The sequence below is a fragment of the Salvelinus sp. IW2-2015 genome, linkage group LG24 (genome assembly GCF_002910315.2).
Source record: "Salvelinus sp. IW2-2015 linkage group LG24, ASM291031v2, whole genome shotgun sequence".
In the NCBI taxonomy this organism is placed as follows: Eukaryota; Metazoa; Chordata; class Actinopteri; order Salmoniformes; family Salmonidae; genus Salvelinus; species Salvelinus sp. IW2-2015.
Window position 1 is genome coordinate 8,798,963 of NC_036864.1, and position 23,110 is coordinate 8,822,072.

The window sequence follows — 23,110 nt, forward strand, 5'->3', positions numbered from 1 at the left end:
TCTAACATCAGAGAACAGCAGGAGTCCAGACTAGATGTAGTTGTTTTGTGTGAATTGGAGAGACTCATGAGTGTGTGTAGCTATCTGTCTAAAGAGTATCTGTGGGAGTATTGGTGTGTCTACCTGTGTGTGAATATAATAGATATGGGTAAGTTTATCTGTCTAAATTGAATAATAACATAATCTCATTTCCATCTGTCCCCAGAAGCGGAAGTGCGGAGAGAAGGATGAGTCTGATGCAGTCAGCCTGTGCAGCTTTGACTTCAAGGTAAAACACACAATGAATCGGCCCATAACACTGATCTGAGTTCACAATATAGATGCCCTGAACCAGCATTACTGATCCTAGATCAGTTTGTCAAAGTGATGCACACAGTTCTGTAAACTGTTGTTGTCCCCAAGAGTTGCTGACATTCATGAATGTACGGGAAATTGCATTCTATACTTAGAATGTTATTGCAATGGGTCATTTGGTGCCAACATGGAGGACAGTTTCCTGACCTCTGTATATCTTTGGCTGAGGTCTGAAGAAGCTAGGTCTATAGCCTATCCAAAGTCTAGCCCTGTCCTGTTTGTTTGTGATACTTGAGCATATCACTGAAAACCATCCAGATAAGGACCATGTTTGTTTATAGCAACCACCACAACACTCATCAACTCATGTTTGGGGAATTCCATCACCAAATCTACTGTAGTTACTAAGATTCTTATTTTTAGTAAATTGACAATCAGGACTCGTTGGTTGGAAAACGTCCTCATAATATGGGTCTATATTGTTGTCTGTGTGTTTGACTCACACACTCAGGCTTGTCACCAGTATTCCAACTTGGGATGATTTTCTCAATAATCCCCCTTTTGGTAATCCTCTGTTTCCACAGAGGCTTCATTATCACACTCAATCTGGAGGCGAAAGAAACGCACAGCTGTTTAGGTGAGGTGCTGGCTAGCGGAGTAGAACACTTGGTAAAGGAAAGCCGCACAGGAGCTCAGATGCATTCTGAGTAATCAGATGATTAATAGTACCCTGTTAAATTTCTCACAAACCACTATGACAGGCCACATTTCTAGTGAACACTTTTACTTTTGATGACAACATGGAGGACATTAGTCCTTTCCTACCCAGCGGAGCCTAATCTTGTTTTTTTGATCGCTTCATATTTCTTCAGTAAAATGTTTGGGTCTGAAATGACTCGAAAGCTGAGGGTGACCTGATGAGACTGTTGATAGTAGTGCATTAAAGAGATTTGCCCATCACAATTTATAAACAACCCTACATCATTATGCTCAATCAGATTTGAGCCATTTTACTGGTAGTCTCTATATACAAAGACTTGTTATTGTCCTGTAGCATTGGGTTTTTGACATTTTTGAGGTGGTTTGTAAGCTGGTCTATGTATTGGTCTGTACCAGGGAACTCTGTCGGGGTCTCGACTTACTTTCTAGAGTTAAAATACTCGAATACACAAGGTGCAATTTCAAAATGTGGTTGTGTATCAGCAGTTTCTCTAATGTCAATCACTGATAGTCAGTCAATTAGCTCATGTCGGCTAATAGTTTTTTAGATTAGCGGTCAGCTATCTAAACTTGTTATCATTGAGGAATTACGACCAGGGGGCCCCCATTGATTTTGTTAGTCAGTCTCACTCGGATATGATATTAAAAAATGCTAACATTTCTCTCCTCCCCGTGGCAAAATGAATAGAATTGCATAAAATGACACTGAACAAAAATATAAACGCAACGTGTAAAGTGTTGGTCCCATGTTTAATGAGCTGAAATAAAATATCCCAGAAATGTTCCATATGCACAAAAGTGCATTTTTCTCAAATTTTGCGCTCAAGTTTGTTTACATCCCTGTTAGTGAGCATTTCTCCTTTGCCAAGATAATCCATCCACCTGACAGGTGTGGCATATCAAGAAGCTGATTAAACAGCATGATATTACACAGGTGCACCTTGTGCTGGAGACAATAAAAGGCCACTCTAAAATGTGCAGTTTTGTGTCACAACATAATGCCACAGATGGCTCAAGTTTTGAGGGAGTGTGCAATTGGCATACTGACTGCAGGAATGTCCACCAGAGCTGTTGCCAGTGAATTGAATGTTCATTTCTCTACCCTAAGCTGACTCCAATGTAATTTAGATAATATGGCAGTAAGTCCAAACGGCCTTATGGCGTTGTGTGTGTGTGTGTGGGGGCGAGCGGTTTGCTGACATCAACGTTGTGAACAGAGTGCCCCATGGTGCAGAGTATGCCTTGCCTTGTCTCTGTTGTTGCTTCATTCATTCCATGATCTTTGCCTGAGCCTCCACTTTCATGGTTGAACTGATTTCAGTCACCTGAAATCAGTGACTGGTATTATGATCCCATCACAAGGTATTATGATGGGATGGGCTATAGTAGAATGGAAGTGTGGATACAGACGAAATCCTGTCCGTCATTCAGTGGTGTGAAAGTCTTATTTTTCCACTGTGTTACTGGTGATTTGTCAACACAAGGAGTTGTCAAACTGTCAGAATGACCACTTCACCAACAGAGTTATTGTAACACAAGGTACATCCATGCTTCAGTACAGAATAGCCATGCTGTGTACTGAGATCTAGCAGCCAGATTCACTTGGACGTCCATCCATGTCCCGAGGCCGTCTGGAGATGCCTTCAGAATCCTGCTATGGCATTGTGGACGGAGATGGTGGATGAGCGTTAGCCACCCAGTGCTAAACAGTCGTTTTACATGTGTTTGTTTTAACCCTATCCTTAACCTTGTTAGTTCTAGATCTGTCATTCTCATTGAAAGCAAGTCTAAGAAGTAGTAGATCTGTTCTATTTCTATGCTTCTTGTTCTTAAGTTTTGTTTTTGTCTTTTACTTTCGGTTTTGTACACCAACTTCAAACAGGTGAAAATACAATCTTTTCGGTTATTGAAAATATATTTCACAGCGGTTTAAATGGTACAATGATTCTCTACACTATACGGTTAAAGGTGCAATATGCAGAAATCGCTCCACCATTTCCTGGTTTCTAAAATTCAAATAGTTAGTTTAATTTCAGTTTATGCTAAATTGCTTGTTTTGTCACTGAAATTAGGCAAACTATTAGAATTTTAGCAACCAGCAAATGGCGGTGCGATTTCTGCACATTGCACCTTTTTAACTGTTGAGTTGTTTTTGTTTGAACTCTATCCCAGCCCTTAACTCTTAACTTAACCATTCAGAATGAGAGACAGCAGCGGTGCAACCCCAGATGCAGATGCTCCAGTAGGAGAAACCCAGGGTGTCCAAAACACATAGACATTTTATGTTTGGCGCCACTTTTACATTTTGAGAAACATTTGCAGTGCAGTGATTTAAGCAAAGGTTAAAGGCTCTTGTAGTGTATGACTAACTGAGGTCAAACCACTCACTGACTCAAACTAAACACGATCAAAACAAGATTAGGCTCCGCTAGGGAAGAACAGACTAATTTCAATAAACTTGCCAAGTGATATTTCATAAGGTCGAAGTTGGGCAAGAATGGAGAGAGGATTGATTCACTGAACCACTCCTCTGTCATAAAGTATGTGTTTACTAGAAATGTGGCCTGTCATAGAGGTTTGTGACAAATTGAACAGGGTACTATTATTCATCTGATTAGAAAAATCTGCCGTTGTGTCCTTGAGCAAAGGCACTTAACCCTAATTGCTGCTGTAAGTCGCTCTGGATAAGAGCGTCTGCTAAATGACTCAAATGTCAAATGAACTCATTCGGCTGCTAGGTGAACAGTCTACTCTGGCGAATGGTCCTCGTTTAATGAAGTTAGATCAAAGCTGAATCAATGTCTGCATACAAGATCACATCATGATGGTATTCTACATAACTGAGTATAATAGCGTWTTATAGTTTTCCTGTAAAACAAACACCACCTAATTTCTTATGAGATTTCAGGGTGATTGTGTGACTTGTTGCCTTTTTCTCTCATGTGGCCAGACCTTAACAACGTGCTCCAATAGGCTAAATATGTGCTTTGATTGAAACTAAACACAGGCACGCTACAGTTTGATAACCTTTCTACACTCAAATCTGCCCACTGTCCATAATTGTAAACCACACTGTAGGCTACTTCAGAACAACGCTGTGTAACTCCAGAAGAGCTAGATGTCAGTACATTGTAGTTCCCCCTAGTCTACACTCAAATCTGCCCACTGTCCATAATTGTAAACCACACTGTAGGCTACTTCAGAACAGCGCTGTGTAACTCCAGAAGAGCTAGATGTTTCTCCTCATGAAACTGATTGAGATCCAATAGTTGGCATGCAGACGCTGCATGGATGTTTCACCGGTAAAACTTGAAGAATTATTATTCCCGAGCGAAAGTGAGAAATGTGCAGGGAGGGTACCACAAAAATGTGTGCGTAAATCCGCCCCACATGCGCAGAACGTGATTTGGATCTTCAGCTCTGGGGGAGAAGGGATATAGGCGGGGACGGGGCGGTTAGCTACGGATTCGCAGGCTCGGCCTATTCGCAAACCTGTTGCACCAGATCTGCTCCCATCCCCTGCACATGTCGCCAAATCCACCTTCAACCCCCCCTTTTGCTGTCTGGCTCTTTGGCCCAGGTGGAGGGGGTTGAGGCAGGTAAACAACCTATGAACAATAGGCTACTTCTATTGTTCTATAGTTCTCTGCCCCCCTCCTCCTCACCCTTCCAGGTTTGACCTGCCACCTGCACGCTCGCCCAGAGAACCAAAATGTTGCCACAATAAAAACAGTTCAGGGGGTTGAGTACCTGACTAGAAGGTGTTTGCTGTAAATGCTGCACACTTGTATTGAGTATTGCCAGTCCTGTCTGGAATCAGGGTTCCTTGAAAAACCTGAAGCCACAAGTTGTAACTTTCCAAGCTTTTTTGACCACCCCTTTTTTTTCTCTTCTGCATGTTTGCTTGGGGTGTGTGGGTGTGTGTGTGTGTGTGTGTGTTCTCTATGAATGTGGCATTGATCAGTGTCATGACAAACCTGTGGTTCTTGGTTACCTCCACACTGTTTGGTAGCAACCCATAGAAGCCCTGGTTGTGTGCACTGAGTAAAACTCACTTAAGTAAACTATTGAGTAACCTGGGGATGTTTGTCTGGTGTGAAGTCTATCGCTGGTATTGTGTTTGATGGCTGCTCTGTGATGGTTTTAGTGGGGCACTGCTGGATAAGAAGCCCTGTCCTCATCGCCCCTCCAATAGCTGCTGAAGAGACAGACCACTTTAGTTGTTATAGGTTGATTGGTGGTAAGGCAGAGGAATGAGGGACAGAGAGAAATGAAGACCACAGGAAATTGGGAAACAGGTAGAGGTGGGGAAGAATGGAGAGAGAACAAAGGAAGAAAATTCCAAATAGTAAGAAATGGGGCAATACATGAGTTGGTGTATCAGAAACGAAACTATTTTTGTTTGTTTCTCTTTCTCTTGGCCCACTCAATCTGGCAGTGCCTGGGCTTGATATGATCACACTAAAGCCGTGATTCATTATAGTATATGAACACCCGTATGCCTATTCTCTTCCTGCCTGCTCAAATAAGGACTCACAGACCACATGTATATCGGGAGGAATAATCCACTAATATCAGATTCATTCCATCTATTGTACCTGAACTCCTGCACCAAACTCCCACCACCAGGGGGCAATGGCTCCACCACTTGTTGAGTGAATTAGTCCCCTTGGAAAGTGTTGGCTGGTATGCCTTCCCCAGAGCTCTAATTAAACACTAGCCTTTTCCTGTAATGCTGATGTGGAGGGCATGTTCAGTTCAGTCCGAACTGTAAGCCCCAGAGCTCTGTTTGTTCCTGGCAGGGAGGTACCGCAGAAGAATAGAGGCTAACGCTATGGCTGAGGTGACTCACTCCTCCCTGACTCTCTGTGTGTGGGGAGGATAGTAAAGTGTGAGAGGGTAGTATTAAGTAAGTGTGTGTGAATACACATTTGTTTGTCAGACCTTTTATTAGAGCTGACTGGGCGTTTGGGCCCGGCTGGTTGAGTGATTTTGTGTTTGTTGCGTTCACGGGCCACCCACGGGTGATGGCCCAGACAGAGGGGTGGCTCATCCTCCGGTATCACCACACGGCGTGACTAACACTGAGATGCACCGCGTTGTCTTCCCTGTGTCTGGATGATCGCACGAAAGAAAGACTATTTTCCTGTATACACAGACATTCGAGACATTCGCATACAATCAATCATGACTTTCTGCACTGAAAATGTACACTGGGGCAGTGGTGTGTTTTATAGTCCATCTCCTCCAGACGGTCTGTATCCTGGTTCATATTCCAGCAAACAGACATTTAGTAAATATTATTATTCAGTCTTATCTGAATAATCATTCACACCATCCTCCCTTCTGGCAAACTGCTCTCTCTTTTTCACAAGTAATCCAGTCATCACCCAAATCAACATGTAGTGAGATTTTCCCCCTGGGCTGTTATTTACCATTTGATTCCTTGCCCGGAGGTGTGAATCCTCGCCACTAGTTGGGTTAGTTTGTGGAGTGGACTCTTCTTGTGGAGTGATGTATGCCAGACTGTCAGAGACCTCTTGGTCTGTATAACATGATCGGTTTTACCTCAGAGTAAACAGTCCTGATGACCACATTCCCAACCATGGTGCCAGTCCTCATGTAGTTTAGCAACAATAACCCATCTGTGTTTTCTCACTTCTGTCACCACACACACACACACACACACTTTCTCACACTCACACATGCTTAGTTGCATATGTCCTGTTTCACACCTTAGTATTGACACAGGAGGGTGAATTTGAGCCTTCACATTGGTCTAATTCGTTTGCTCAACACACACACACACGCACGCACACACAGACTGTGGCTAAATGACTAGCAAGGTTTCAGCACATTATCCAGTCCATCACACAGTCAACACCTTGGATTCTGCAGTCCATTTGCGCAGCAGTTATGAGTATGTAGCAACATGTGCAGGGTTTAGTGGCTTGCCACAGGTGTTTTTCACATCTCTAATCATGTCTCAGTTAACTTTTATTCAAGTGGAGCATGAATGTGTCTGGCTGTGACATGAGTTTGTTGCAGGAAAAGGGTAGCAGGCTTGTCTTTTACTTTAAAACTCTGTTTCAGAATGACCTGAGTTTAGTTTCTCACTTCTTTTTACTGTTAAACTGGGTGCAGATAAAAAACCCCCCCCCCCCCCCCTTTAAATGGATACTTTAGGATTTTGTCAATGAAGCCCTTTATCTACTTCCCCAGAGTCTGATGAACTAGTGGATACCATTTTTATGTCTGTGTGCAGTTTGAAGGAAGTTGCTAATTAGCGTTAGCGCAATGGAAGTCTATAGTATCTACTAGCATTCTGGGTAATAAGGAACTAAACACCCCTAATTTAAATCCACCCCCACACACTACACTTCTGCCCTCAATACACAGGGTCTTGTGTGTGATATAATAAGGAGATGAGTGAGTGCTCCCCTCTTATTGATATTCTAACTGATCGCCCCCATCCCCTGCTGATCAGAGCCTGGTAACGGCTCTCTGTCATTAGCTAAAGCAGACAACGAACACTGGTGCACTTTACACCTTTCACACCAGAAAGCCAGGAGACAAAGAAGTGCTCCATAATTACTCACTCAATGAGGTGTGATATTGATTACATGATGGTTCACTACTTATAGGTTGTGTTTGAACTAGATTCTATAGGTGGAAATGTACAACTGCTGTTATCAAGGAATTTACATGATTAATTTTCTGAAGTAGAATTCCTCTAAGCCTACTTTTTGACATGATTCATCAGTATGAGCTCCGAAGGCATTTCTCTAATTTGTTTAGATTATAACACTTTTAAAAACACGAAGCAAGTTTCTCTCTGAGTTAGGGCTGCTCAATGAATCTAATTTTAATCGAAATTGCAATATTGTTAGAGGCCGCATTTTTTATTTATTTTTTTATTACTATTTTTATGCCATGAATATAATATTCGAATGTAATAAGGGTCTCCAGGGAAACTCTGACCAACACTTTGGGTTCCTTCCCTTTCACAACGTCTACTGTACCTGTCTTTTTCATTAGTTGTCATGACAAACAACACCGACCATAGAATTGGAATACTCATTTTATTTCTATGATTCTTACAGCGTTTTGATCTAAATCGGAAGTAAAATCGCAATCATAATATTGGGTTCAAAAATTGCAATTGGATTCTTTTCCCATATTGTGCAGCCCTAAATTGTTGGACGGTTTTGTTCTCTGATGCGAGAGCAGCAGATCTCTTATCAGATCTGTGACTGAATCAGCAACTAGCCCTGTTCTCTCTGCTATCTCCACTGAACACTGTACCTTACCAGGGTATGTTTGTGTGTGTTTAGTCTCTGGCAGATTACTGCCTTGTAATACTGTCTGCACATGATGCGTAACTTTTCCATTCACTTTAACAACAGACCTCACTACATGGAATTCTCCCAGCACTTTTTTTGTTTTAATGTGTGTGTCACCAACAAAGCCAACGGGCTGCTTTGCCTGCATAGCCCTTCACACTTCCAAGAAGAGTCTGATTCCTCCAACAGTAACCCCCCCTAAACAGTGGGAGGGGTTTGGAGCGCTTGCTCCTCCCTTTACCAAGGAGTATTTAAACCACCTCCTCCCTAACTCCACCTCAGACCAAAGTTTAGAAAGAGAGAGCGGTAGTGTGTGGAGTGAATTTGTTCTACTCTCCCAAAGATATTTAGAAGAATAAAAACTCTTTCATATGGATTAATGAAGACTTACTGGATATAGCAGAAACCTTGTTGGATTTTCTTACTCAACGCTATGGTGGCTTACGATGAACTGGGTAGCTTGGTGCCTATCAAACGGACTCTACAAGCTATAGACTGTCAGAACCGAGGCAACAAAGACTCAGAGGTGAGATACTGGGAGAAGAAGGGATTGATCTAGTATGTTCTTTCTGCTGGCTTTGTCATTTGGTATCAGTTGGATAGGAACTTGTTCTCTGCTGCGATAGCCACTGATCTCTTATCAGATCTGAGTGAATCAGCACCTTGCCCTGTTTTCTCTGCTATCAATTTTTATTTGTCACATGCTCCGTATCTCACCTGAACACTGCACCTTAGTAAGGTGTGTGTGTGGTGTGTTTAGTCTCTGGCAGAACCTTGTTCAATTCAAACTTTTAGTATCATAGAACAAATATCTCTATCGGACAGAAGATTGCTCAACAGGTTGAAGTTGAGGTCATAAAACTATCCATCCCTTTAGCTTTGCTGGCTTTTGTGTGAATCTCTCTGCCCAGACAGGTAATGTATCCTAGCCCTGGGGGTTGAGTAGTACCTCATCAGCACTATAACAGCAGGGGACAAATAGCCATACCGAGATCAGCACCATGTTTTCCCCTTCTCCCCCCCTTCTCAGAGCCCTGGGGGAGTGCAGTGAAGCGGCTCTCAGGTGTGAGTGCTCACACAGCAGGCTGAGAGCATTCCTCACACACAATTAAAGGGAGGGGGGTAGAACCCAGGTGTGCCTCTACTTCTCTGACTCACACAGAGCCACTGGTCAGTAGCAGCCTTACTCACTTCTCTAGTCTCCTTCCTTCCCCCATTCAAGGTTTTTGTGGTTAGATTTCGGAAGGGGTTTCAGGGGGAAGCCAGCGGTTACATTGTCGGTAAATCAGAAAGGAGAAGTTGAGCTCTTCAATGAAGTGAGTAGTCGCGTTTGGAAACCTAAGTCACCCCACAGTTACTCTTTGATGAGCTCTTTTGTTGGAGTCCAGGGTAAACAGTGGTGTTCCACTCCCTCAGAGCCTTGCTATCAGCTATGCTGTAATGAGAGAGAGAGAGAGAGAGAGAGAGAGAGATGCAGCAGGGAGGGACAGCCAAACCAGCAGGGATTAACACATGTGGGGTTACATCAAAGGGAGGCCAGGGGCACAGGAAGGGGGGGCTGGGGGGGCTGGCTGAAAAAGTGGATACATTTAGTTGATGAGCCTTTGGCTTTCTGGTTGGAGATAACGAGGGAGAAGGATAATTGTGGGTAGGAGAGGAGGAAGGGAGGGGTGTTGTTATAAAAAGGGGCCAATTTAGGACATTAGGGAAGATTTGAGTGAGTGCCCATGGTCCCTCAATCGGTGGTGGTGGGGGGTTCCAAAGACGGTACAGAACGATACAGTCCAGCAGCACAAACCCCGGATATGTCTGGCTTCCTGAAGGGAGCGAGACTGGACAGWATTCCAGGGAGTTCCCTGTAGTCAAACTGCCTGGAATAGGACTCGTTTCTATCAGTCTGCATGTTGTCTCTCCAGCTGATAGTAACACTGGGTGGGTGTACAAAGAACAGCACTAGTGGCCTTTGTTATTCCAGGGCTGGTCCCCAAATGACAGGAAAGGCACAATGGGCAACACACGTTTCCAAAGTTTACATTGGAAGACCCCCTGATTTTCAAAGCAAATTCCCCCTCTGTTTCCATTGTCCAATGGGGTTTACAGCAGAACTAGTTGGACACAGTGTGGCTGTTATGGTCCTCTCTCCACTCAGTAATGACGTCCAAGTCCTAGAGAGGTTTAAACCAGGCCTGTGCTTTAGGATTGGGATTCCTTTCTGACTGCACCATTTCTGGACCACCGTCAGAGCGGTTCGGATGTGGTCAAGTGCTGGTCCTCTCGGTTTATTGGCTCTGGGATACAGTGGTTTAGATAAGTTCCTGGACTGTCTGGCGGTCCTGGTCAAAGACCCCGACCACATTTGGACCATGACCCTAGCTGGCTGCAGCCACAGTGGCTTTCACACCAGACTCTGGGGTGGATCTGTTCTGCAGCTGTGGTCTGCTTCTGGGGCCAGGAGGAGCCTGAATGGCTCCCCAGTTTCGCTGAGCCAAGGCAAAACCCCATTCATCCTGAGTCAGGAGAAGGCTCAGAGAGTTTAAGAGCTTGGGGGTTCCAATAGAGCATGCAGCATAGATTTCATAAGACTTCTTTTTTTCTTCTTCTTTTTTTCTTCCCAAAACATGTCTAAGAGCATTATATTTATGGTTGTTTTTGAAGAGGTGTCTCAGTCTATGAATTCATTCCCTCAGATCTGCAGTGCTTTGATATGTTTGCTGCTGTTTGCAGCAGGCCAGTGCATTGGCAGGGGAGTGTTGCGCTCAGTACAGGGGAGTGAAGCGGGATTACCTGGTGTGATGCTTCTCTCACGCGATGAGGGCTCCGGGGCCTGTTCCGACTCGCACCCACAAACCCCACGCCACCCCCTGTGACTCCTAAAAAAGACTGAGACTTCCAGTATTCTAGTGCCTGTTTAGGACGAGGCCTGTTAGTTCCTCTCTGTCTCTCACTGGTGGTCTTTCGTCGAGAGTCACACATCAGTTTTACTGTGGCTGTCCAAACACAGCACCGTCCTGTCTCGTACCTCACTGAGCTCTGGGAGACGGGAGTTAAACGATGAGGCCTTTTGTCTTCCCATGTTTGAGTGACTGAACAGCCCCAGTCTCACGGTCCGTTTGCTGTAGTTAAGCCATAATGCTGAGTAGTTGTGTAGTGTCTGTGTGTGTGTGACATAGTAAGTGTGAGTGTGTTGGACAGCTGAGAGCAGGGGTCCCGTGCATTCCTGGCATGCCTCCAGACCCCTTCTCTGGTCGGCGCCTCTGGGCTGCAGTCTGAAAGGGGGTCTTTGTGCTCGCCCAGCCTGCCCTGGGCTCCTCAGTCCTCACATGATGGAGGCAACAGCTGCTGGGGCTGCTGCTTCCTCCTGCCCGCTGTCTCTATGGCCTGACCCCAGCTCCAAACCCCTCCTCCCTTTTGGAGGGAGTGTCATCAATAAGGATTCGTGGCTGGCATCATCAGGGCAATGTCATATCAGTAATGTGGAAGCTTCTAGCTGTTTCCTGGTGAGGCTTCTGCTAAAGGAGTTGACGTTCTGATGGTTGAGGTTTATGATAAAGGAAGTTGAGAATCTGAGGCCTAATCTGTGTTTCCCCCCTCTCTCTCTTCTCTCCAGGAACCCAGCAACAAGCGTGTCCGTCCTCTCGGCAGGGTGACCTCGCTGGCTAACTTCATCTCCCCCGTGAGGAATGGGGCCGTCCGGCGCTTCGGCCAGACCATCCAGTCCATGTCCTTCCGGGGCGATGGCAATGGTGGCAAGACGCCRGGCGTGCCCCAGAAGCCATGCAGTAAGGCGGCGGCGCCCACGCCGCCCAAGAGACGCAACAGCACGCTGTGGTCGGAGACATTAGACGTCCACCAGAAGGGCACCTTCTCCACCAAGGAGATCAAGAGACAGGAGGTGAGAGTCAACACCGTCACCATAGACTTCTCAAATCTCTCTTCACACAAATCCCAATAGAGAAAGAATGGGAACTCGGCTGCAACAATAGATGGTTTGATTAGATTAGAACGGTGTGAGGTGAGAGACTGAACCACATACCTGATGTCTAGTTCGGCTGGCCCTGCTAAAGTGCTCCAGATGACTGAGTGCGCTCCAGGTCACAAAGCTAGACGCCACGGTATTCAACCTAGCCTGGGACAGAGTTATTAAAGCCAGAGGGCTGGGTGCTTTTCCTGCTCTCCCGCCCCCTGCTTTTGCTCTGTTTTTCTCTTTTGATTCTCATACACGAGTTCAGACTTTTTTGTTTGTTTTGAAAGTCCCCTCGGTATTTGTGCTGAGTGAGCTAAGTGGGGTTAGAAGCGGTCAGGGCCCAGTCTGTCACCAGTCTGTTCCAGAGCTGGTGTCTGACGTCACTAATGTACCCCTGGCCTGGCAGACCTCTCAACCAACTGTCAGAATACTCTCAAACCATAAACAACACAGAGAGAGTAATTGAGAGAGAAGGGACCCAAGAATTTGGCAACTCATTGACCTCAGTAATTTGCCATTGATTTGTCCTCTTACTTTAATATGTCCTCAGTAATTTGGTGTCCTTTTTAGTTTGATGCTGTTTAATATGTCCTCAGTGTTTTAATTTGGCATGACCTCCTGTTCCATGGTGTTTTAAATATGTCTTTCATCTCCTTCGTCCTCAGGCCATATTTGAGTTGACTCGCGGAGAACAGGACCTGATTGAGGACCTCCAGCTCGCACGCAAGGTTCGTACTTTAATTCAAACCCTCCGAGAGTACATATCAGGCAAACAGATTAAATCTGACTAGCTGGCAGCTCTCCTCTAAACATGACCGACCATTACCCATGAGCTATAAAAAGAAATGATTCCATTTCTATCTGACTAAAACCTTTCCTCCAGAGCTCTTCTTAGGTTCCCCTTCTCTTTCTAAATAAAYCGTAAGCTGTTGAATGACTGCTTGGCTCTATTTTCTCTCTCCTCCAGGCGTACCACGACCCCATGCTGAAGCTGAGTATCATGTCGGAGGAGGAGCTGACCCATATCTTCGGGGACCTGGATGCCTACATCCCCCTCCACGAGGACCTGCTGGCCCAGCTGGCCAGAGCCACCGGCCCCGATGGCACCGTGGGACAGATAGGACAAATTGTTGTCAGCTGGGTACGTACCAGGGCCTGTGCCCACAAAATTTTGGCCTCTCTCTATCTTTCTCTACCTGTGTAAGTGTTTATCTAGCAGGGACCAACGTGTTGAAGATGTCATAAAGATGCCCCTTTATGACATGACATCTGTATGTTTATCGAGCAGTGAATGGCCAAAGTGCTAACGGTACATCTCTCTCCCCACCAGTTGCCAGGGCTGAATGCATACCGAGACTACTGCAGTAACCAGGTGGCGGCCAAGGCCCTGTTGGACCAGAAGAAACAGGACCGGAGGGTGCAGGACTTCCTGCAGCGCTGCCTGGAGTCTCCCTTCAGCAGGAAGCTGGACCTGTGGAGCTTCCTGGACATCCCCCGCTCCCGCCTGTTCAAATACCCCCTCCTGCTCAAAGAGATCCTCAAACACACGACGCCCGAGCACCCTGACACTCCCCACCTGGAGCTAGCGGTGAGTGGAGAGAGGGAGACGCACACAAACACTTATGAATACAGCTTTCTGAAACATCAAATATATCATTGTATCCTATCAGTTTGTGACTATAACWGTGTGTGTTTGTCTCCAGATCACCATCATCCAGGGTGTGTTGTCTGACATCAACATGAAGAAGGGGGAGTCAGAGAGCCAGTACTACATAGACAAGCTGGAGTATCTGGACGACAGGCAAAGAGACCCGCGCATCGACCAGTGCAAGAGTCTGTTGTGTCACGGCGAGCTACGCAACAAGAGCGGAACAGTGAGTTTAGAACACACACGCATACACACACATTATAATGCTAAARTACACACACTCGCACCCCAATCCACCTAAAGCAATGATTCTTCCCTGGCTCCTTCTAACCCTCACGTGCACAAACTTGAGCTCTGCACCCCCAAATAAGGCAATCAGGGCCAAAACTTGGACCTTTTTTCATTTAAAACGAACCGAATAACACATGAATTACATAACCACATGAGAATCTCTACCAATAAAAATCTGTTGGCAGATGAGAATGTGAGAAACTATGCCTGAAATTAAACAAAACTTTTGCAATGATCTGATTTTTAATATATATATATATTTTTTCTTCCTTTCTTTTGTCCTCCCTCCAGAAGCTGCATGTGTTCCTGTTCACAGAGCTGTTGGTGATGACCCGGCCTGTGACGCGGAACGAGCACCACTGTTTCCAGGTGTACCGGCAGCCAATCCCGGTGCAGGACCTGGTGCTGGAGGACCTGCAGGATGGAGACGTCAAAATGGGTGGCTCCTTCAGAGGAGCATTCAGTAACTCAGACAAAGGTGAGCCCCTGACCCCTCACCTATGACCCCTCCCCTATGACCTTCCATGTCTATCTGGAGGTTAAAGCCTGTAACTGAAACTGATGGTTAATCTAAMGTCTTGTTCATCTCCTCAGCCAAGAACATCTTCCGTGTGCGTTTCCATGACCCGTCTCGGGGCCAGTCCCACACGCTGCAGGTCAACGACGTCTTCCACAAGCAGCAGTGGCTCAACTGCCTGCGCAGCGCCATCTCCGTCCACCACCCCGCCGACGCCGCCGTCACCACGCCCGCTTCCTCCCCGGCAGCCGACGCCCACTCCAAGCGGCTCTCCTCCAAAATCTCCTCCGTCATCCACACGGAAGAGGCCGACGAGAACTGCCCTTTGACGCCTGCAGGTGCAACGTCCGCCTCCAGTTCGCTATGCGGGGACGAGACCCCCAGTCCCACCTCAACATCTCCCTCCTCCCGCTCCTCATCCTCCTCTTCATCACCACTATCCTCCCCGTCGCCCAAACACAAAACCAAAAAGGACAAGCGCTCCCTCTGTGCTTTAGGGAAGAGGAAGGAGACCATGGTGTAATTAGAGGGGAGAAAAAGGACTCCTGGGCGAGCGGACAATATGTTTGTACATAAGGAGGAGGGGGGGTTCTGGGTGTTCCCTCCCCGTGGGACTTTTATTTATGCATCTGTGTGTTTATTACAACAGTGTTTTGTGTTACTGTCCYCATTGGCAGCTATTTACATTACCCTTCCATCCCTCCACTGTTTGGTTCTGTCCACAAAGGGGCTAAGTGCATACCATTCAGTATTCTGGAGAGGCCTGCTTGGCTTTCAGTAATTAGATAGAAGTCGTGCATATAGTCCTGTTTACTATTTGATTTTTTAAATTGAAGTTTTACTATTTTTTTTTCAATCTGAACTTACTGTAGCTCTATGTTTAAAACGACACTGTTTCTAGCTTTTTGCTGTTGTTATTTAACACTTTTTGGGGAGGTGGATAGAAGGGAAGAGTTCCCACAATAGATGAGATGTATACGAAACTGAAAACTATACATTTTGATAAGTCTGATTCGTAGGTGTACTGGAGGACGGGTCTTATTTTTGTACATTCCTAATAACAGATATTTTTTTATGGTCCGGACACCTTTTTGCATCACCTGCAGTTGAAGGCATTAACTTTAATCAAATCGCATTTTAATGGGAAAAAACATTCATTGCTACAGAATGTAGTAATTTTATGTCAAAACACATATCAAATGAGATTTTGTTTTACTACAATGTAAAAACAATTTAAACTGAGCCATGTTGGTTTAAAAAGCTGACTCTTCCAAATGAAAATTGATCACTTTTCAATGTAGCAATCTTGCATGGAGCTTTAGTTGTTGACACTGCCACTACGCAGCCACAGTACTGGCAGGAGAATATACATGCTTGTCTGATGGGTTGGGATCTACTAAGGAGATGACGTATAGCTGAAAGAAACCACAAAGATGGATTGAGAAAAGCAAAAGAGTATGTTAGAAGAAGACTTAAGAGATGTGGAAAAAAGAGGGAAATGTTGAATGTGTTTGAACTGAGAAGTTGGGGTTTTTGTTTTCAAGGTGTGTGTAGCCACTAGCCACGCAATGATGGAGCTGTGATGTGGTGCCTTGTCCAAAAATGGAGGTTTGAGGCACTGGTCAAAAGCCAGTGAGAAAAATGAAAAGAAAGACTATGTATGTTATAGGGAGAAAACTGATGAAGGTGTTATGAAAGTGTTGAAGAAGGAAAATGAATGAGGTTTGAAAAGGGGATGGAAAAGAACTGTACTGAAAAGTAAAGGGCTGTGATATGACTGCCATGGCCTGTATGTGGTGTTAAAAAAACAACACAAAAATCTATAATAAAGATCTGTGAAAGAGTTGCATCTGACCTCTTGAGTTACGCTCTTCCTTTATATTTTCTACCTCAGTGGACTGACCTGAATAACTACATGTGTCATACATAAACACACAATCATCATCATTGGCTGTTGGTTGCTGTCTTGGTAACTGTTTTTGAGTTCTCTGAATTGTTTAGATAGTTAATGGCGTGACGACAATGATTACACCATTATGGCATCTTTTAGTCTTGCTTAAAACAGGCAAATCACATTTACGTAAGTATTCAGACCCTTTACTCAGTACTTTGTTGATGCACCTTTGGCAGCGATTACAGCCTTGAATCTTCTTTGGTATGATGCTACAAGCTTGGCAGCTGTATTTGGGGAGTTTCTCCCATTCTCTGCAGATCCTCTCAAACTCTGTCAGGTTGGATGGGGAGCGTCGCTACACAGCTATTTTCAGGTCTCATGAGATGTTCGATCTGGTTCAAGTCCGGGCTCTGGCTGGGAAACTCAAGGACATTCAGTAACTTGTCCCAAAGCCACTGCTGCGTTGTCTTGGCTGTGTGCTTAGTGTCGTTGTCCTGAGCGCTCTGGAGCAGGTTTTCATCAAGGATCTCTCTGTACTTTTCCCTCTTAATCTTTCCCTCGATCCTGACTCCTCCCAGTCCCTGCTGCTGAAAAACATCCTCGCATAGTCACTTTAACTATACATTCATGTACATACTACCTCAATTGGGCTGACCAACCAGTGCTCCCGCACATTGGCTAACCGGGCTATATACATTGTGTCCCACCACCCACCAACCCCTCTTTTACGCTACTGCTACTCTCTGTTCATCATATATGCATAGTCACTTTAACCATATCTACATGTACGTACTACCTCAATCAGCCTGACTAACCGGTGTCTGTATGTAGCCTCGCTGCTTTTATAGCCACGCTACTGTATATAGCCTGTCTTTTTAATGTTGTTTTATTTCTTTACTTACCTGTTGTTCACCTAACACCTTTTTTGCACTATTGTTTAGAGCCTGTAAGTAACCATTTCACTGTAAGGTCTACACCTGTTGTATTCGGCGCAGGTGACAAATAAACTTTGATTTGATTTGATTTTTTGCTGCCATCACCATGCTTCACCGTAGGGATGGTGCCAGGTTTCCTCCAAATATGACGCTTGGCATTCAGGCCAAAGATTTCAATCTTGGTTTCATCAGACCAGATAATCTTGTTTCTCATGATCTGAGAGTCTTTTAGATGCCTTTTGGCAAACTCGAAGCAGGCTGTCATGTGCCTTTTACTGAGTAGTGGCTTCTGTCTGGCCACTACCATAAAGGCCTGATTGGTGGAGTGCTGCAGAGATGGTTGTCCTTCTGGAAGGTTCTCCCATCTCCATAGAGGAACTCTGGAGCTCTGTCAAGTGACCATCGGGTTCTTGATCACCTCCCTGACCAAGACCCCCCAAGTTTGGCCGGGCGGCCAGTTCTAGGAAGCTGAGCTCAATTTTGAGTCTCATAGGAAAGGGTCTGAATACTTATGCAAATAAGGTATTTATGTTTTTTATTTGTAATAGATTTAGAAAAAAAWTCTAAAAACATGTTTTACTTTGTCGTTATGGGGTATTGTGTGTAGATTGATGAGGACATTTGTTTATTAAATCCATTTTAGAATAAGGCTGTAATGTAACAAAATGTAGAAAAAGGGAAGGGGTCTGAATACTTTCAGAATGCACTGTACCTCAGTCTGTCCCCAGATCTTCCATTCCTCACAACACCACTGACCGTATTAACAGAAAAGCCTCACTCTGAAAGGGGGGACTTAACGGACGGACCATCAAAACCCTTTAATAACATGTTAACAGTGGCAATTGAGGGTTCATATAGGTTGTTATGACAAGAGAGACTAGATTTGGKTTTTTTTACCTTTATTTAACAACAATTTCTTATTTTCAATGAAGGTCTACCAAMAGCCAAAAGGCCTCCTGCGGAGACTGGGGCTGGTTAAAAAAAATATATATAGGACAAAAAAAAGAGAGACAACACTACATAAAGAGAGACGTAAGACAACAGCATAGCATGGCAACAACACATGACAACATGGTAGCAATAAAACATGGCAGCAGGACAACATGGTGGCATAAAAAAACATGGTACAAACATTATTGGGCACAGACAACAGCACAAAGGCAAGAAGGTAGAGACAACAATACATCACGTGAAGCAGCCACAACTTTCAGTAAGAGTGTCCATGGTTGAGTCTTTGAATGAGATGGAGATAAAACTGTCCAGTTTGAGTGTTTATTGCAGCTCGTTCCAGTCGCTAGCTGCAGCGAACTGAAAAGAGGAGCGACCCAGAGATGTGTGTGCTTTGGAGACCTTTAACAGAATGTGACTGGCAGAATGGGTGTTGTATGTGGAGGATGAGGGCTGCAGTAGGTATCTCAGATAGGCCTACGAGGGTTTTATAAACAAGCATCAACCAGTGGGTCTTGCGACGGGTTTACAGAGATGACCAGTTTACAGAGGAGTATAGAGTGCAGTGATGTGTCCTATAAGGAGCATTGGTGGCAAATCTGATGGCCGAATGGTAAAGAACATGTAGCCGCTCGAGAGCACCCTTGCCTGCCGATCTATAAAGTATGTCTCCGTAATTTAGCATGGGTAGGATGGTCATCTGAATCAGAGTTAGTTTGGCAGCTGGGGKGAAAGAGGAGTGATTATCATAGAGGAAGCCAAGTCTAGATTTAACTTTAGCCTGCAGCTTTGATATGTGCTGAGAGAAGGGCAGTGTACCGTCTAGCCATACTCCCAAGTACATATATGAGATGACTACCTCAAGCTTTAAACCCTCAGAGGTAGTAATCACATCGGTGGGGAGAGGGGCATTCTTCTTACCAAACCACATTACCTTTATTTTGGAGGTGTTCAGAACAAGGTTAAGGGCAGAAAGCTTGTTGGACACTAAGAAAGCTTTGTAGTAGAGCGTTTAACACAAAATTCAGGTAGGGGCCAGCTGAGTATAAGACTGTTCCATCTGCATATAAATGGATAAGAGAGCTTCCTACTGCCTGAGCTATGTTGTTGATGTAAATTGAGAAGAGCGTGGGGCCTAGGATCGCGCCTTGGTTGCAGTGACACATCCATAACCTGAGCGGAAACCAGATTGCATACCAGAGAGAATACTATAGACATAAAGATAGCCAGTCAGTTGATTGTTGACAAGTTTTTCCAACACTTTTGTTAAACACGGCAAAATAGAAATATATAACCGTTAGGATCAGCTTGATCTCCCACTTTAAATAAAGGATCAACCGTGGCTGCCTTCCAAGCAATGGGGAACCTCCCCAGAGAGGAGAGACGGTTTAAAAAGGTCGGAGATGGGCTTGGCGATGATGGAGGCAGCAACCTTAAAGAAGAAAGGATCTAAACCATCTGACTCAGATGTTTTTTTGGGGTCAAGTTTCAGGAGCTCCTCTAGCACCTCAGACTCAGTGACTGCCTGTAGGGAGAAAGTTTGTAGCGGGGCAGGGAAAAAGAGGGATCGGCATCGGGGCTAGTCGCATTCGAAGGGGTGGGAGATGAGGAAATGTTGGATGGGCAATGAGGTATGGCAGAGTCAAATAGGAATCCTTTGTTCACACATTTAGATATCAAAGTGCTTTTTATGAAAGAGGAGATATACACTGGGTATACTAAATATTAAGAACACCTGCTCTTCCATGACATAGACTGACCAGGTGAATCCAGGTGAAAGATATGATCCCTTATTGATGTCACTTGTTAAATCCACTTCAATCAGTGAGGATGAAGGGGAGGAGACCGGTTAAAGAAGGATTTTTAAGCCTTGAGACAATGTGTCAAGAACTGCAAAGCTGCTGGGTTTTTCACGCACAACAGTTTCCCGTGTGTATCAAGAAGGGTCCACCACCCAAAGGATATACAGCCAACTTGACACAACTGTGGGAAGCATTGGAGTCAACATGGGCCAGTAAGACTCTGTGGAACGCTTTCGACACCTTGTAGAGTCCATGACCCAACTAATTGAGGCTGTTCTGAGGGCAAAAAAGGGAGGTACAACTCAACATTAGGAAGGTGTTCTTAGTGTTTGGTAAACTCAGTGTATAAGGTGTGTCCAATAATGTGATTGGTAAAATAGTGCCAACATAAGTATGGAGTTAAGTTATGGGCTATGGGCGAGAGAGAGAGAGATAGGGAGTCCATTGCAGACATCACTGTAAACACATTCATGTCCAGCAGCATAAAGTAATTTGTTAGACTGGTTTAACTTACAGCCATTTTAATTGGTCTCTGTGCAGCCAATGCCGCTTGGCAGGGCCGAGCTCGGGTTCAGCTTTTATGGAGAAATAGCCTCATGTCTGCTTTTCAGTAATAGGAGAATTCTCAGAGCATTCGCTCATTCTCTCCACAAAACAAAACCTGCTGTTGCATATTTACTTTAACCCAGGCCTTATATACACAAGTACATAATTGTTACAATTTAACAATTGGACACTTAACTTTATTTGCCAGTGAGGTAATGTAAGGTTCCTATCAAGTGTCTGTAGTCAGTAGAAACTAAAACATTTACTTACAGTGGGGCAAAAAAGTATTTAGTCAGCCACCAATTGTGCAAGTTCTCCCACTTAAAAAGATGAGAGAGGCCTGTAATTTTCATCATGGGTACACTTCAACTATGACAGACAAAATGAGAAAAAAATATCCAGAAAATCACATTGTAGGATTTTTAATTTTAATTTGCAAATTATGGTGGAAAATAAGTATTTGGTCAATAACAAAAGTTTATCTCAATACTTTGTTATATACCATTTGTTGGCAATGACAGAGGTCAAACTTTTTCTGTAAGTCTTCACAAGGTTTTCACACACTGTTGCTGGTATTTTGGCCCATTCCTCCATGCAGATCTCCTCTAGAGCAGTGATGTTTTGGGGCTGTTGCTGGGCACCGGACTACCAACTCTCACAAGATTTTCTATGGGGTTGAGATCTGGAGATTGGCTAGGCCACCTCCAGGACCTTGAAATGCTTCTTACGAAGCCACTCCTTCGTTGCCAAGGCGGTGTGTTGGATCATTGTCATGCTGAAAAGATCCAGCCACGTTTTATCTTCAATGCCCTTGCTGATGGAAGGAGGTTTCACTCAAAATCTCACGATACATGGCCCATTCATTCTTTCCTTTACACGGATCAGTCGTCCTGGCCCCTTTTGCATAAAAACAGCCCCAAAGCATGATGTTTCCACCCCCATGCTTCACAGTAGGTATGGTGTTCTTTGGATGCAACTCAGCATTCTTTGTCCTCCAACACAACGAGTTTGAGTTTTTTACCAAAATGTTATAATTGGTTTCATCTGAACCATATGACAATTCCCCCCCCCCTTTCCCAATCCTTCCTTCTGCGATCATCACATATGCCCCATTTAAGCAAACTCAGACGGGCCTGACATGTATCTGGCTACAAGCGGGGACACACGTCTGGCACTGCAGATTTGAGTCCTGCAGCGTAGTGTGTACTGATTGTAGGCGTTTGTTACTTTGGTCCCAGCTCTCTGCAGGTCATTCACGTAGCGTCCCCCCGTGTGGTTTCTGGGCATTTTTGCTACATGCTTCTTTTATCATTTTGAACCCCACGGGTGAAGATCGTTGCGTGCGAGCCCCAGATCGAGGGACCGTATCATGCTCTTGTATGTCTTCCATTTCCTAATAATTGCCCCACAGTTATTTCTTCAAACCAAGCTGCTTACCTTTTGCAGATTCAGTCTTCCAGCCTGGTGCAGGTCTACAATTTTGTTCCTGTGTCCTTTGACAGCTCTTTGGTCTTGGCCATAGTGGAGTTTGGAGTGTGACTGTTGTGACAGGTGTCTTTTATACTGATAACAAGTCAAACAGGTGCCATTAATACAGGTAAAGAGTGAGGACAGAGGAGCCTCTCTAAAGAACGAAGTTACAGGTCTGTGAGAGCCAAAATCTTGCTTGTTTTGAGGTGACCAAATACTTATTTTCCACCATATTTGCAAATAAATTCATTAAAAATCCTACAATGTGAAATTTTCTGGATTTTCTTTTCTCATTTTGTCTGTCATAGTTGAAGTGTACCTATGGTGAAAATTACAGGCCTCTCTCATATTTTTAAGTGGGAGAACTTGCACAATTGGTGGCTGACTAAATACTTTTTTGCCCCACTGTATATTGTTTTTATCTGCTTGAGGAAAGGGATATTTTGTGCTTTTTCCTACAAAGAATGTCAAAATGAGAAATGATTGTCAGTGATTGTCATTTAACAACCCTGACTGAGACTAAACATGAACCAGTGTCAGCTGACTGCTTGAGGGGTTGTCAGGCTCCAAGCCCTCTGAAAGTATTACAACACCCTCATCACTGTGTTAAACTCATGTTTCGTTTCTTGTGTTTTCCTTTGACCCCCAATTTGGAGAACTGGGTAACATCCATCGTTGTGCAACACTATTATACACCATCTTACTTCGTCTTTGGAGCGGAAGGGAGGAGGGGAGTCA

The 23,110-nt window shown here is 44.6% G+C and overlaps 1 protein-coding gene across 1 annotated transcript; it reads left to right on the forward strand.

The window, feature by feature from the left end:
• The first annotated feature begins 8,637 nt into the window (after positions 1-8,637).
• On the forward strand, positions 8,638-15,398 carry LOC111951433 (neuroepithelial cell-transforming gene 1 protein). The gene is made up of 8 exons (XM_023969515.3): positions 8,638-8,883; positions 11,965-12,249; positions 12,987-13,049; positions 13,289-13,462; positions 13,652-13,909; positions 14,025-14,195; positions 14,552-14,738; positions 14,855-15,398. Exons 1-8 carry the CDS (start codon positions 8,791-8,793, stop codon positions 15,298-15,300), a joined length of 1,677 nt encoding a protein of 558 aa, XP_023825283.1. The 5' UTR covers positions 8,638-8,790; the 3' UTR covers positions 15,301-15,398.
• The last annotated feature ends 7,712 nt before the right edge of the window (positions 15,399-23,110 follow it).